We start from the raw sequence: 14607 nt of genomic DNA on the forward strand, positions 1-14607 counted from the left end.
ACAGTATGAGTATGTCTTTGTACTTACCTGTTTGATAAAAAGAGATGGAACCATTCTTCTCCATTTAGATGAAGAATGCCTAGACATGGTAATACTGTTAAAGTAGCAAGTACAACTGACAACATGAAAGTTTCTTCAACAGATCTGAAAAGGGAGATGGTAAATTTCAAGTTAATACTTACCTTTTGTTAGGGAGTGTACAGATTTAAATGGGGGGGGGAGCGTGGCAACAAACAAATTCCACAGTATTTTTTTTTTTTTTTGGGGGGGGGGGTGCTATTTAAAACAAACACATTCTCTGTAACTTGTCCTGCCACTCTCAAAGTAACCTGCCCTTCTCTTGAGGATGTAGAGGAATTGTATCATTGTTATCAAATAAAGTGTAGTACTTTTGGCATTGTCAATTTCTCTATCACTTTCAATAATGCCTGTGTGTGATCCTGTGTGATGACACCCCCCTCCACCCCCCTTGAATTTTGAAAAATTCTTTATTATGGACATAGCACAAACGCACAGTGTAGTGAATACCTCACGCTCCCACGTCAAAAATCAAAACAAAATGAATATTAAATAAATGAAACAAAAAATTGCACTGTAAGACATGCCTAGCCATAGTTCTCTTCAGCATGTTCAAATTATATTTTATTTTAGGAGACAAAAACAGTGGTAGACGATATACGGCACCATGACACACTGTTTCGGGTAGTTTTTTGAAAGATTACTTGACTTGACCTCGTTTCCTTCCCCAATACGAATTAGCACTTACGATTTTATGTGCATTTCACCTGTTTCTATTTCAATCGTGCACAATGAACCAAAAAACACAACACTCTAAAAAAATACTAGTATACACACTATACTTGCCCATCACAATAATAACCTTTACTGAGCCAGTAAGCATGTAAATATAACTGAGTTCCCTGACCGATTTAGGAGTTCCCCGGTTGTGGCTCATGATCAAAGTGAAATCGAAAATTGTGTTTGAACTGATATAAAGAAGGCAAGTCAGCTTCATGATAATATTTTGTTTTGTTTTTGTTTTTGAACAATAATGCGTAGTTCGATTGTCTGTTTTGCTTTCAAACAGACTACGGAAAGTCGATTGCTTTTATTTTGATACATAGCATGAATCATTGTCGAAATCAACATAAAAAGACGCAACGCTGTACTGATGTTGCAATTCAGTGTTGCCATTGTTGTGTCTACCTGGATCATGGCAAACACAGTTTCATATAGACACAACACAGTACAGTTACGTCAAAACAAAAAAATAAATAAATAAAACAAAAATAAGACATGCCTGGCCAAAGTTCTGTTCAGCATGTTCAAATTTTATTTCATTTTACAACTAATAGTAATACAAGGCAAATATAGTCGTAGACTATACACCACGCCACACGTACAGTAAGTCTTCAGTACGAACGGGACGGGTACGTTTTTGAAAGACACTAGCCCCGTCTACACGGCACTAAAAATCCTACCTGAGGTAGGATTCAGGATAGTTTGAAGCCCTTGTAGACGCAAACGCGTCCTGAACCTGTCCTGAAAGTGTCCTGACTTAGGACACCTTTGAGAGGTTTCCTGAAACCCTCCTGACTTCGTCCTATGACTGTCAGGATGGAAGGTGCAACATCCACGCTGTAACCTTCCTACGTGTAGACACAAATCTATCCTACCTCAGGTAGGACTTGGGACTGCCTCAGGTAGGACGACCTATGTGTAGATGGAGCTAATGAAACTGCTTCGTGTCACTGTGTGGATGGCAATGAACCCAATCAAGAGAAAGTGAAATAAAGTGAGTACATAGTATTCAAGGTGGCTGGTTATCAGACAAAACTAAAAAGCCCAAAGTGTAAAATAAGAAATTTATTCATAATTATCTGGAAAATATTTGATGATTACGCGGCAAAACAAGACTAGCAATGTAGCGAAAGTGTTTGTTCTCGCTGAAATTTGACCCTTGACCTAGTTTCATAAAGACGTCGAAGGAAACGAGGTCAGTGTGACATATCATGCATGATCAACGACGTTTACATGAGAATACAACTAAATGTTGTCTAAACTTCAGTGGAAGAGAAATTCTGTTGATCAGACAACGATTATTTTCATTTTCTTAAAACATCTTGAAGATAAGAAGCAAAATGTCACACTGACAGTCCGTCCTGTACCATACACATGAGGCACAAATATATATAAAATGTGGCCCTTTGTCCTTTGCCAAATCGTAATTGCCATAAATTGCCCCAAAATGTTGCCTCCTAAGGAAAATGTATTTTGTATTTTATTGACAATATGACCAAAAGGCACCATTCCTCTAAATTGTCTCTCACACAATGCTTTATTATTATATACTATTTAAACCCCTTCACTTGTAATAATAATAATAATAATAATAATAATAATAATAATAATAATAATAATAATAAACTTTATTTAAACTCGATAGCCTCATAGGTAACAGCCTTTTTTCATGAGTGTCGAGAACAAAAAAGAACAATCAAAATACAATCACAGAAAATGGGACTACATACAAATTGCAAAAAATGCAATAACGACACAAAACGTCCAACAGACAAAATACAAACAGCAAGTGACAGAAAAAATACGACCATACTAAAAATTTTGAATAATTAATGAGGTCACATGACCAAAATTTGCATATTTTTAGGACCACTGTCTTTGTATGTATCCAAAAATACTTGGTTATGTATGGTAAAACATGGTAAATTTGGACTCTGGCACCCATGTAATATGACTATTTCACTTGTTGAATGGTATGCCGAACATATCAAATTACTGTATGTTTGCCTAGTACATAATGACTAAAACCAAAGATTGTTGGCCCAAATCTTTGCATCTGATGTCATATTTTCATATTATTCCACAGCCTTGCAACATTGAGGGCTAAAATTACAATAAAAATTGAAAATATTTTACTCTGACTTATACAAATTGAAAAATGGGCATAAAATTCCATAACTTGACTGTAATGGCAGCCATTTTGAATATTTAATAAGGTCACGTGACTGATATTTGCATATTTTTGGGACCGCTATCTTTTAGTAATTCTAAAAATACTTGGTTATGTATGGTCAAATATGGTCAGTTTAGACTCAAATGATCCTGTAATATGGCACTGTCCCTCTCAGAATCACTGTTCAAGAGTACCAAGTTACGATATAGGTGAAAATCAGAGTTTTGCTCCTAAATATTTACACATGATGTAATATTTCCATATTATTCCACAGCCTTGTAACTTTGAGGGCTAAAATGCAATAACAAATTGAAAATATTATACTCTTACCCATACAAATTGAAAAATGGGCAGAGAGTTCAATAATTTTATTGTAAAGGCAGCCATTTTGAATATATGAGGTCACATGATCAGTATTTGCATATTTGTGGGATGCTTTTTTTATAACCAGTTCAAAAATATATGGTTTCACCACATCATTATTGGTCAGTTTGGACTCAAACAATCCTGCAATATAATACTTCCACTCCTTGAATTGCATGCAAAAATAATGAGTTACCACATGTTTACTGGGGTGAAATTCAAAATTTCATACATAAATCTTTACATATAATGTAATTTTTCTATATTATTCCACAGGGTGGTAACATTGAGGGCTAAAATGCTATAAAAAACTGAGAATTTTGTACTTTCACCAATACAAATTATAAAAATGTGAAAAATATTTCATAACTTTACTGTATTGGGCGGCCATTTTGAATATTTAATGAGGTCACATGACCAAAATTTGCATATTTTTGGAAACTGTGATATTTATAGATTCCATAAATATATAGTTATCTTGGGTCATCCTTGGTCAGTTTGGACACCAGGAGTTATGTTACATGTACATGATACTTAAACCCAATTTATACCCTCTCCGGCTCAGGGTTCAGAGGGTTAATGAATCTGTAGTCAATGTAACCCTTGTGGGTTCAGTTATTAGTTGTGTAAGATCGTACTCGTTTTCCATGAAATCCAGCCAGCATGTTACCTGGTTGTCGTTACTCCTAAGGCCTATGTTAAAGTCACCTAGTATAACATGCTCTTTATTTTCTCTGGCAATCATAGTCAAACTTTCACTAAAGCTGGCTGCCCATGTATTCAAATCATCACTAGGTGGCCTGTAAATAAAAATAACTATGACAGGTTTCGACTTTGAAGAATCGATTTCAAATGCAATCATTTCAATATTGTTTTGCTCCAGATCTTTCCATCTATGGAAGGTTATATTCTCGCGAATATAAACAGCTATGTTATGTTCTTGAAACAAATGTCACAGTTAATCATCGTCCTAGTGTCCACAGGTACACTGACCGCTTCGCACAACGCGGACAACAGGTGATGCTGGTGATATCCAAAAGCAGTCTTGAAGGTGGAGGACCTGGCAGCAGAATCGAAAATAACCCGTCGCAGCTCCTACAATAAACATCCAAACTAAGAACAAGTCTTCATAAGATGTAAATATAAACCGTTGAAAGTATTGAAGAAAAGTATGTGTAGACTGGAATATTGACAGAAACAACTTGAAGGCTAAAAAGCATGAGAACTGGTAATACAATTTCCAGTTGAAACTATGTTTTGCAAAGACAGTAAAACGTTTTACAATTTGAATTGCAATTTGAGTTTGTTGTGTTTATCGATGATCATGGTATATGATACCTTGGAGTAATTATATAGACAGTATAATTACTCCAAGATGATACATACATGTAGGACAGGTCGTGGTCATTTCCACCGATACTGAATGTAGACGCTCTGAGCGAAAACTCACGCTATACTGTGACACAAGTTACACAATGGTTTCCTTTCAGCATTTACCCCCAAGCGGAAACTCTCGCATTTTGCGAGATCTCGGCCACCATTTAAGAATATGGTTTATGGTTGGAATGCAACAGAACATATGCAATAAGTTAGTTCTTCTCATTGATTGCTATTCGCCCATTGCTGTTAGTGATCTCCTGGCCAACCACAAAATGTAATGTAAAGCTTTATAAAATGTTGTAGCATAGCACTCACCATAGAAAAAGTTTTAAAGGCCAAAAAAAAGAAAATCATTGGGTTTTAAGGAACTGGCAGTTTATGTTGTCATTTTCTTGATATCACTACTCTGATCATGCAACAACACTTGTGAACCTAAATCAAACAGACTTGCATGTACATGTAGATATGTTGTGTCTGCTTGTTGGACATGGAACATGCCTACTCATGTTGTGTCTCCTCGTTGGACATGGATCATGCCTACTCTTCAAAATGACGTGATGGAATAATCCATTCAACAATGAAGGATGGATTGGGTATGGTTCAAGTATGTCTGAGTTACGGCTTTGGACATGGAAATATCGCAAACACCAGATTTAAACTAAAAGCCTTCAGTAAGGATTTATGTAAGAAATTTAGCTCTTTATCTGTGAATCGTCAAGTCCCAATGAAAGTTAGTTGTCAAAAATGTTGTTCAAATGCCCGCCACGCCTCCTATTCTCAGCACAGGAAAGCTTGCCATCCTCGACTTCACTCGGCTTTCGTGATCCCCTACATACCCGGGATATGGTACATGTATGTGCGTGTTGAACTTCCTTCTGTCCCACCACGAGTTTACACATTCTCAAGATTTTGTTGAGTGGCGCGCCTTCACTGTACACCAATTATATAGAGGTCAATGTATAGGTCACCATTATTGATACAATGTCACAACATTTTCTTCGTAAGCTAGACGAGGCTTGGTCTATTTTCCATATTTTGACCACACACATTTGGGTATAAATTATAGATTATTACACTTGATAAATATGTGAGAGTGTATTTATATCCTGAGATACAGAACTAGATAAATGATTATGTACAAGCCGTGCAACAAATAGTGGTAGTTTGTTATCGAGAGAAATCGGAAAAGAACACGGTAAAAAGGAGACGGTTCGAGGTGAATATAATACTTCCTAAACTTCTAATCGAAAATCTAAAAGACACAATTTCTCTTTATTCATCTGCGCATCAGTGTGTGAAATTTGAAGTCCATATTTGACGAAATTGAAACGATAAAAAATATTTCACCTGTTTGTGAACTCCACGCTCATTGTAAACCTATTTTAAGGCCAAGAAAAAAAAATTTTCTGGTGAGTTTGAATCACTTAAATACCCTGCCTCAGTCTTCTTTTTTCTTGTGTTTGTGCAGCCAATGCAGAGTGCAGATCCAAGGGAAACACAAAATAAGGTTGGCACGAAACCCCTAAAAACAGAGTCTTTCTCAGTAGTGTAGACCACGAGTATAAAGTTGGCGTTCATAAGATAACGCTACCTGAATCTGAATCTGAGTCTGATGCCAACTTTATACTCGTTCGATCGATTAATTACTCAAATTGGTCATTAATATTTATCGGATTATTACCAAATCCTAATCAGTTCTGGCCATTACCCTACGGAACATGTCTAAGGTAAAAATGGCTGCCAGGCGGCCATATTGGATTGTATCACGACAACAATGAATATGCACATGTATGTCATAGAACACTGTCCTAATACCGACTCTGAATGAGATCTGTTCAAGCATGTCTGAGTTTTGGCTTTGGACATGGAAAATTCTCAAACAAAATGGCTGCCAGGCAGCCATATTGGATTGTATCATGAAACAAATTGATGTGCATATGTATGCTATTGTGTGTTGCCCCTGTACCAAGTTTGAAAAAATCGGTCCAGACATCTCCAAGAAACGGCTCTGGATGGATGGATGGATGGATGGATGGATGGATGGATGGACGGACGGAACCCAATCCATAAGTCCCCGTCCTGGGCTTTGTCCAGAGGGGACTAAAAAGCTGGTGATTTCACCCGGATGTTGAAGCTGACCTGGTCTGATTGATGATCTTCTCATGCATGCTTTCAGCAAACAGAAACATGTAGGAGTATCGAATGAAGTAAACAAGATTTTCATTTTGAAATAGTGAATATTGAATCTACGAATTTATGTCAATGGATTCTCCAGCATGATTGCCTGCAGATGCAATCTTGTTGTCAACCATAACATGCAATGTGAAGCTTTATTTATAGAACATTGTAGGATAGGTCTCACTGTAGGAGTTGTAAAGGCCAAGAAAAAAGAAAGAATATTTTGTGGTCAGTGCTCATCACTTAAATACCCTGCAGTTGTGCAGTAGTGCAGTTTAAAAAAATGGCAACGTTACAATGATTTAAAATGATTTAAAGAGGTTTCGACTAAATCTAAATAAATGATTGGTAAGAGTAATTCAGTTTAGATTACACACTGTAAATCTGGGTGAAAAGCTGAGTTTTCAACTTGCGTTTGAAAGTGTCAATTTCTGTGCATTGTATGATGTGACATGGGAGATTGTTCCAAAGCTTCGGTGCAGCGTAGTAGAAGGCGCGATTTCCAAACAACTTTGATGCAACTCTCGGTACAACTAGTTGTTGTTGATTACTAGAACGAAGGCAGCGGGCTGGTTTATACACAGTGAGAAGATCACACAGATATGATGGGGCGGTACCGTTGAGGACACGATAGGTCAGGAGTAGGATCTTGAATTTGATTTGTTCGGTTATTGGAAGCCAATGGAGTTTACGTAATACGTCGGTGATGTGGTCATGTTTCTTTGTTCTGGTAATAAGACAGTTGTACACAATGTTTTGATAGTGATCATTTTACACCAAAACAGGTGGGATATGGTCTCATCTACAAGTATATCAATAATTATGAAATATTGAATTTTAATTTACATGAATGTATGGTCAGTAACTTGACCAAGAAATTGGGGAAAATTGTATAAAACACACGCTTTTTGGTCAAAAAAGCATGTGAAATTTAGTTTTTTGATAAATACAAGGATTACAATTGGAAATTAGCTGTAAAAATTAATAGACAGATAGTATGGGTGTTGGGTAAAATATTTATCATAAAATCAACAAGTACTGTCTGTTGATGTTTACAGTAAATACAAACAAATTTGCATATATCATATATACAAGTAATGCATACTGTACATGTAAGTCTACATATAGCAGCATAATGATATGTCTCACGGGTGATTATATCCAACACTTCGTTTGTTAACAAAAATCTGACAAAAGACAATGATGTACAATGTAGATCCTGCCACATGATCCTCCTATAACGTCTTTATCAGTTCATGTAAACCATTGTAGCATAGGAGTAATCGTACGGTATTGGCATCTGTTGTTTGCCATTGGCAGGATCGCGCGATCACGGGACCAGCCATTGACAATGTCAGTCCAAAAGTTGAAGTTATAGGAGGGTTTTCGATACGTTCTAGGAAGACAAAATTTACCTCAAAAGCGTAAAATCCTTCTTCATCGCTACCACTGTCTAGAAATTGTCAAGCGAAAAACTCTCTGTCTTCTGGATTTACTTTGTTCAATATATTATTAGCATAATGTCGAAAGTCAACATACATATCCATAGTGGCCACCATATTAGGCATTACTAAGTAGGCGCTATTTACATTCAGCGGCAAAAAGTGAGAAAAATCGAACATGTGACTGTTTCCCGCCTGAATAATTTATATTTAATAAGATAACATTGTGTACATCATTACTTATTGTGGGTATAAGGGCGGGACAGCAATAAACCCATTACGTCACTTTATTGACAGCATATGCAAATTACCCCGTTGCCGTTGATGACATCGCCTACAGTACTACGCAGCGGATATCAACTACGTGGCGTCACAAGGGTTAATTGCTCATTAACATTTCACAGGATATTCACCAAAATGTAATCAGTTCTTGCCATTACCCTATGGAACACATCTACCAAAAGTTCATTTGAATTGAGCCAGTCGTTTTTTAGAAAATGTTGATACAGACACACACACAGAGACATAGACTTTTCAACCCTAATATACAACCTCCCTTACGTAATGGATTCATTTGTGCACAGTGCCCTTGGTGCTATTTTGTGTTAACTACATGTACATGTAGTTGTTAATATTATTATATTTTTACAATGGAGACCAAATTGATGGGATAACTTACTCAACAGCTGCTGCTCCATATAGTACAGCAATGATGTGGAAACCAATGACAGAGACACCATAAATGAAAATATACTTCATGGTGTATTTCAGTTTTTTGCAGAAATTTTGCCAATCACTTCTCCTGGTTATCTACAATATCAAAATAAAATCATCAAATTTAAAATTTGCCTAAACCTACCTTGAAGTGCAAATTATAAGTCTTTGAATTGAGCATAGTGTATCTACTTAACAATGCCTTTCCAATTTCCATCGATACATGTAGTTGTCACTCTTTCCAAGTACTGCATTATAATTAGATTCACTCGCTGTCAGCCATCTTCATTCCACTTCAGTTGGCAAGTTAGATTGTAAATTGTATACATCACAGACAACTAAATCTAGTTAGTTGTCTGTGTATACATGTAGTAATGCTATACAGCAATTTTTAAAGCACAGAGGCAGATGATGCAATTTACATGTAGTCTGGAAGGGTAGGAGGGAGGAGTGTAGTAGATACACTACACTCCATTCGAAGACTATAATAATTTGCACTTCAACTACAAGGTTGGGAACTTTTGCTGCAAAGGATGCTGGGAAAAACCATGCTTGTGACGTCACATCATCCTAAACAACCATTGGCATCTAGATCTAGGCATGTGTAACTACAGATCATCACTGACAAACATGCCAAGGTATAAATATAGCAGATATAATAATCATTTTTAGCACAATGATATATCATTTTCACCATAACTGATCCACAGAGACACCCAGTATTGTGTAAATTCTGGCTGTAAACTGATTTATCTAAAGAAAAAGTGGTTAATGTACCATTGGAGTTTATTTGGCACCACTTTAAACCATATATTTATATAATTATAGGTTCATGTTTAAAACCAAGTGATTTCCAAGGAAATTTGGACATGTTGTGTAAAAATCACTTTGTTACATATTGCCCACTTTTATAGAACTTTCCAATGTCTGTGTGCTACGTAAACATGATCTCATAAGTTTTGATCAAATTGTAAGACTGTACTGTGACATGATCTGGAACTTTAATATTGAAGTTACTATTAGTATACTTAGTACCTGGTCAGATCAGGATTTGTACCACCTTCATGTATTATATATTTTAAATATATGTATATCACTTCGAATTCACCCGCCTGACGTGTGTGACCAGCTATACAATGTACTGGCCATACGAAACAAATCTGTAGTTGAGAATCAAATGTAACGAGTAACCACATCACCTTTATTCACTCAATTCAAATTCAAAGTGGCACAGAATATGTGGAGTAATTAAATTTATTGAGTTCATGTGTGGTCAGTACATGTAACTACTAGACAATTGTTTATTTATAGTTACATACATGTAATAGGAACTTCATCATGTGTCTGCAGTAAGATACTCATTCATTTCTTCCATTCAGTGTGCATAGTTTGGGTGATATACATGTATAATCAAAAACTTCTCATGCAGGCACACTAGGTTGCATCATTTAGTGACATTAGAATATGGCTTACAGATCTTCATAATTCTCCATTCGATTGAGTAATGAATATTAGAGTCCTTAAAAGTCCAGGTGTATTTGGTGAGTTCAGTACTGTTTCTGTGCTTTGCATTTCTGAATAAGCTTGTGTGGTTCCTATACTTTGCTTTGAACTGGTTTTCAGTGAGGCCTATATATGTTTCTTGTTTGTTGTTATCAGTTCGTGTGACAGTGGCCTGGTAGACTAATCCATCTGCTAGGCATTTGCCCGATAGTGGGCACTCATCTTTTTCGAGACAGTTACATCTACATTACAGTTACATATATATTATACAGGGCTTTACATGACGCAACATATTGCGTCTTTTACGCATAATTATTGACTTGGGACCCTGATAAAAATTACCACTGCATCCTCTGGGACGCAGGAATTTTGTCATAGTTAATACCCCCCCCCCCCCCCCCCCATTTTATCGTGGTTACATTTCATTACTAACTACATCGGAAGCCCCTGATTTGAAATGGAACACTTCGGAATCTCATTATTTATTCATAAGGATGTGACCATTTAATTCAACTCAAAACTTTATTGTTTGCATATAAAAGCAGAAATAGTACATTTGCATAATGACATAAACATTCTCTTGAAGCTGTCACATTGTGTTCAAAATGGCCACTGCTGATGGTAAGAATGATTTTTTAAACAAGTTCTTTTTTGCAAATGGAACCCTGTAATGACGTCCAGAGGGAAGATGCAAGTGACAAAGAGAAGATTGCTTGCTACCAATGACTTTTTCAGCTATGTTGACAATACAAGAAAGCTTATTTCTGTTCTTTACTGTCAAATTGCGATACCAAAGTGCAATATTAAAGGACAACACACTCTCAATGAGAGACCTATACACCAATTGAAGGACATGTTGACTTACGCCAAAGGATCTGAGTTTCCTCAGGAGATACATTCTCTGTTGGGCTTTTTTGGGGGATATGATCTGTGTTCATATTGAAGTATACTTTTTCATCCATAAAAGACACTAAATATTTAAAGCCTGTTACTATGTCAACAGGATTGTCATTGATTAAAACAGGTGAAAATTCATCACATTTACAGCCAACAACCAGTTCTTTTGTTTTACTGACATTCATTTCTAAGAAACTTTCTTTACACCAGTTTGTTAAAATTCCAATCTTACAAAAATAACCAGCTAAGGAATCTTCATCTTTAAGTAAGCCAACAAGAGCCATGTCAGCAAATTTAAAAAGACAAATAATTGCAGTATTACACCTCATGTGATCAGTGTAGATTGAGAAAAGGGTTGGAGATAGCACACAACCCTGTGGGGCACCAACATTTAAAACAATCTCATCTGATGTGACCACTTACATTAACGCATTGTGGACGATCCCTTAAAGATACCGCCAATGGCATTGTAGCACAACTGTACAGTTTTTAAAAATGTTTAATCCATATGCTAATCCATGTGTTTCACATTAGCGGGATTTGGGACCACTAATTTTTTCAGCAGGACCACTGGCTTTTTTAAGCACTGGTCCGGGGACCACCAGTTCACAAAATGATTTGTTCACCCCTGGATAAACTTGACATTAGTCTTGTGCCCACAGTGTGTCGCATTGACAGTGACGTCTGCAGTTCTCCATGAGTCATCTGCCAGCTTGTTGATCAATCTCAGCACAAAGGTGTATGTACCTACCTTCACAATCACATTCTTCTCGTGGAAAAAACATCCATTTTTTATTAGCATGCTAAGTTTATGGGTTTTTTCAACAGAACATTCAAACTAAATAAAAACTAATGTTACCAATATAGCAAGGCAAAATTCTTGCCATAGTGAATCTGAAAAACCCATTAGACACCCACCCGCCAAATGATCGCCCGTGGGCAACTTTACGGATAGGCTTGTTTTTGGAAAACTCCGGTATGTTAGATCTCCAAAGGCCTTCGATATGGTATATCATGATATTTTATTAACTAAACTTAAATATTTAGGTCTTAATGAAATATCAGTAGAGTGGTTTATATTGTATCTAACTGGTAGGTTGCAAGTCGTTGATGTTCATGGTGTTTAATCTGGATTACATGTGGGGTCCCCCAAGGCTCCATTCTTGGGCCTCTTCTGTTTCTGATATATGTGAATGATATGAAGGCTGCAGTTCAGTGTAAACTTATGCTGTATGCTGACGACTCAGCATTGTTGGTATCAGGGAAGGATATGTTAGAGATATGGAGTTGACATCCATTAGTGAATGGTTAACAGAAAATAAGCTATCTTTACATCTGGGTAAAACTGAGTCTATTTTATTTGCCTCCAAGAAACGTTTGCATACAACTAATAAAATCAATGTGAGTTGTAATGGGAATGATATTGAATCTAAGTGAGTGTGTCATACTTAGGGGTTTCATTGGATCAATCTTTATCTGGTATCTTCTAGAGAGCTATCATATACATCATGGCATGGAATGGCATCTTCCAGTGAAGATCATGAATATTCTGGTGTCTTCAACGACAATTATGATTTTTGTCAGTTATGTATACACAAGGAAGGACTCGATAGTTGGACAAGCGGATAACGGCATTCATACTGTCGCATGCCATGTTTATAGGCAATGCAAAGTACTTTCCTCCATGCTAAACGGTTTCCCATGCCACAATTGCATCGTTCGAAGATATGTTATATCATGAAGCCATGCAAAATCATGTAACATACAATTATGATGAAAATATGTAATTTTCCAATACATAGTAAACAGGCCGATAGTGGCCAAACTTAAGCGACAAGCGTGAGAAAGACCGGAAGTTTAGATACAAATCTACAATTCAGTTGTTTTTGCCCCGACTATTGCGTGAGACATTTTTAACATTTTTAAATCAATACTTGCCTCTAGAATTTGAAGAATGAATTTACAGTTTTGTGAAACACATAACCGATTGAACTGGTATGTCTATGAATTTTGTACATTTCTACAATGCCATGTATTTTTATGCCATTTTAATAGCCCTACATAACACATTGGCACATGTACTATGCTCAAGAACATAAAAGATATGTACTTTTCAACTCAAAGAAGTCAAAAATGGGTTACAATTCATTCAAATATTAAAGTTGAGCCACAACTTGAAAGGTACAATGTAATCTGCGTAAATACAATCTCTCAAATCAAAGTTGGAGTACTTCTCATTTTCTCAGTTAGTTCGGTCATGGTTTGGCTAAGAACAATGTAAAGTTTCAAATTCCACAAAGACAATCGCCTAGCAACCAGAAATTTGAAGTCTAGTACTCTAGTAATTGCTTTGGAGAAGTGTTTTTGATTTTCATTTTCTGTGAATATATCAACCGCGACAATAGAGGTAAAATGGCAACCACGCATTGGATGTTTACGTTCTATTCCGATGTACATGTAGTTACGATAACATGCCTCATCCTGATCAATGAAAACAGCCTACAATATTAAAACGTGATAAAAAGCATCAATAACTGGACTCAAAATTTCAAGAATCATTTCTGACAGAGAAATTGGGTGACAACCATGAGGAATGAAACACTGTACTCAAAGCTTACTGCAACAATCGCAAACAATGGACAGCTTATGCAATCAGTTCTTCTTTTCATGCCGGCCATAGAACAACAAAATACATGACAAGACTATGCATTTACCTAAAATATGTCTTGTTAGGGTCTTCAACCACTTGTAAACTTCAAAATGGTTGGAAAATTTAGTCAAAAACATGTCGGATACCTAGCAACTCTCACTGAGTCACAGGGAGTGTAAACAACTCGGAAACGGACAGGAAATGCTTATTTAGCTTAATGTATGCAAACAAACATCGTACAATAAACATTTAGAGATCCTTTGATGTTTACCACAGTTGCGTATCATGTTGGTGGAGGGTCTATGATTAAACACAGTACTGCCCTATATAAAGAGGATTACGGCTTATCCATGCAAATGTGGGAAATTCAAACTGCTGTACAGAGCACTAGCTTCTGGGTCTTGTTTGCAGCATTTTTGCTGTGCTCCGAGAAACACACAGGTCATGTATCATGTGCAAATTGTTTGTGAATGTCGTAGGATGGTAACTTGATACACAAATTAGTT

General features: G+C 36.5%; 1 protein-coding gene across 2 annotated transcripts in view; it reads right to left on the reverse strand.

Annotated features, from left to right (window-relative positions):
- LOC144443360 (GPI ethanolamine phosphate transferase, stabilizing subunit-like) overlaps nucleotides 1–14607 on the reverse strand; it is a 116560-nt gene that overhangs the window by 74652 nt on the left and 27301 nt on the right. For both annotated transcript variants that reach the window (XM_078132824.1, XM_078132825.1), the window contains exons 2-3: nucleotides 9017–9147; nucleotides 28–144 (exon numbers count right to left, since the gene is read on the reverse strand). In XM_078132824.1, the coding sequence (XP_077988950.1) occupies nucleotides 28–144; nucleotides 9017–9147 (248 nt within the window). The remainder of the gene's footprint in view (nucleotides 1–27; nucleotides 145–9016; nucleotides 9148–14607) is intronic.

Source organism: Glandiceps talaboti, chromosome 12 (assembly GCF_964340395.1).
Source record: "Glandiceps talaboti chromosome 12, keGlaTala1.1, whole genome shotgun sequence".
Lineage (NCBI taxonomy): Eukaryota > Metazoa > Hemichordata > Enteropneusta > Spengelidae > Glandiceps > Glandiceps talaboti.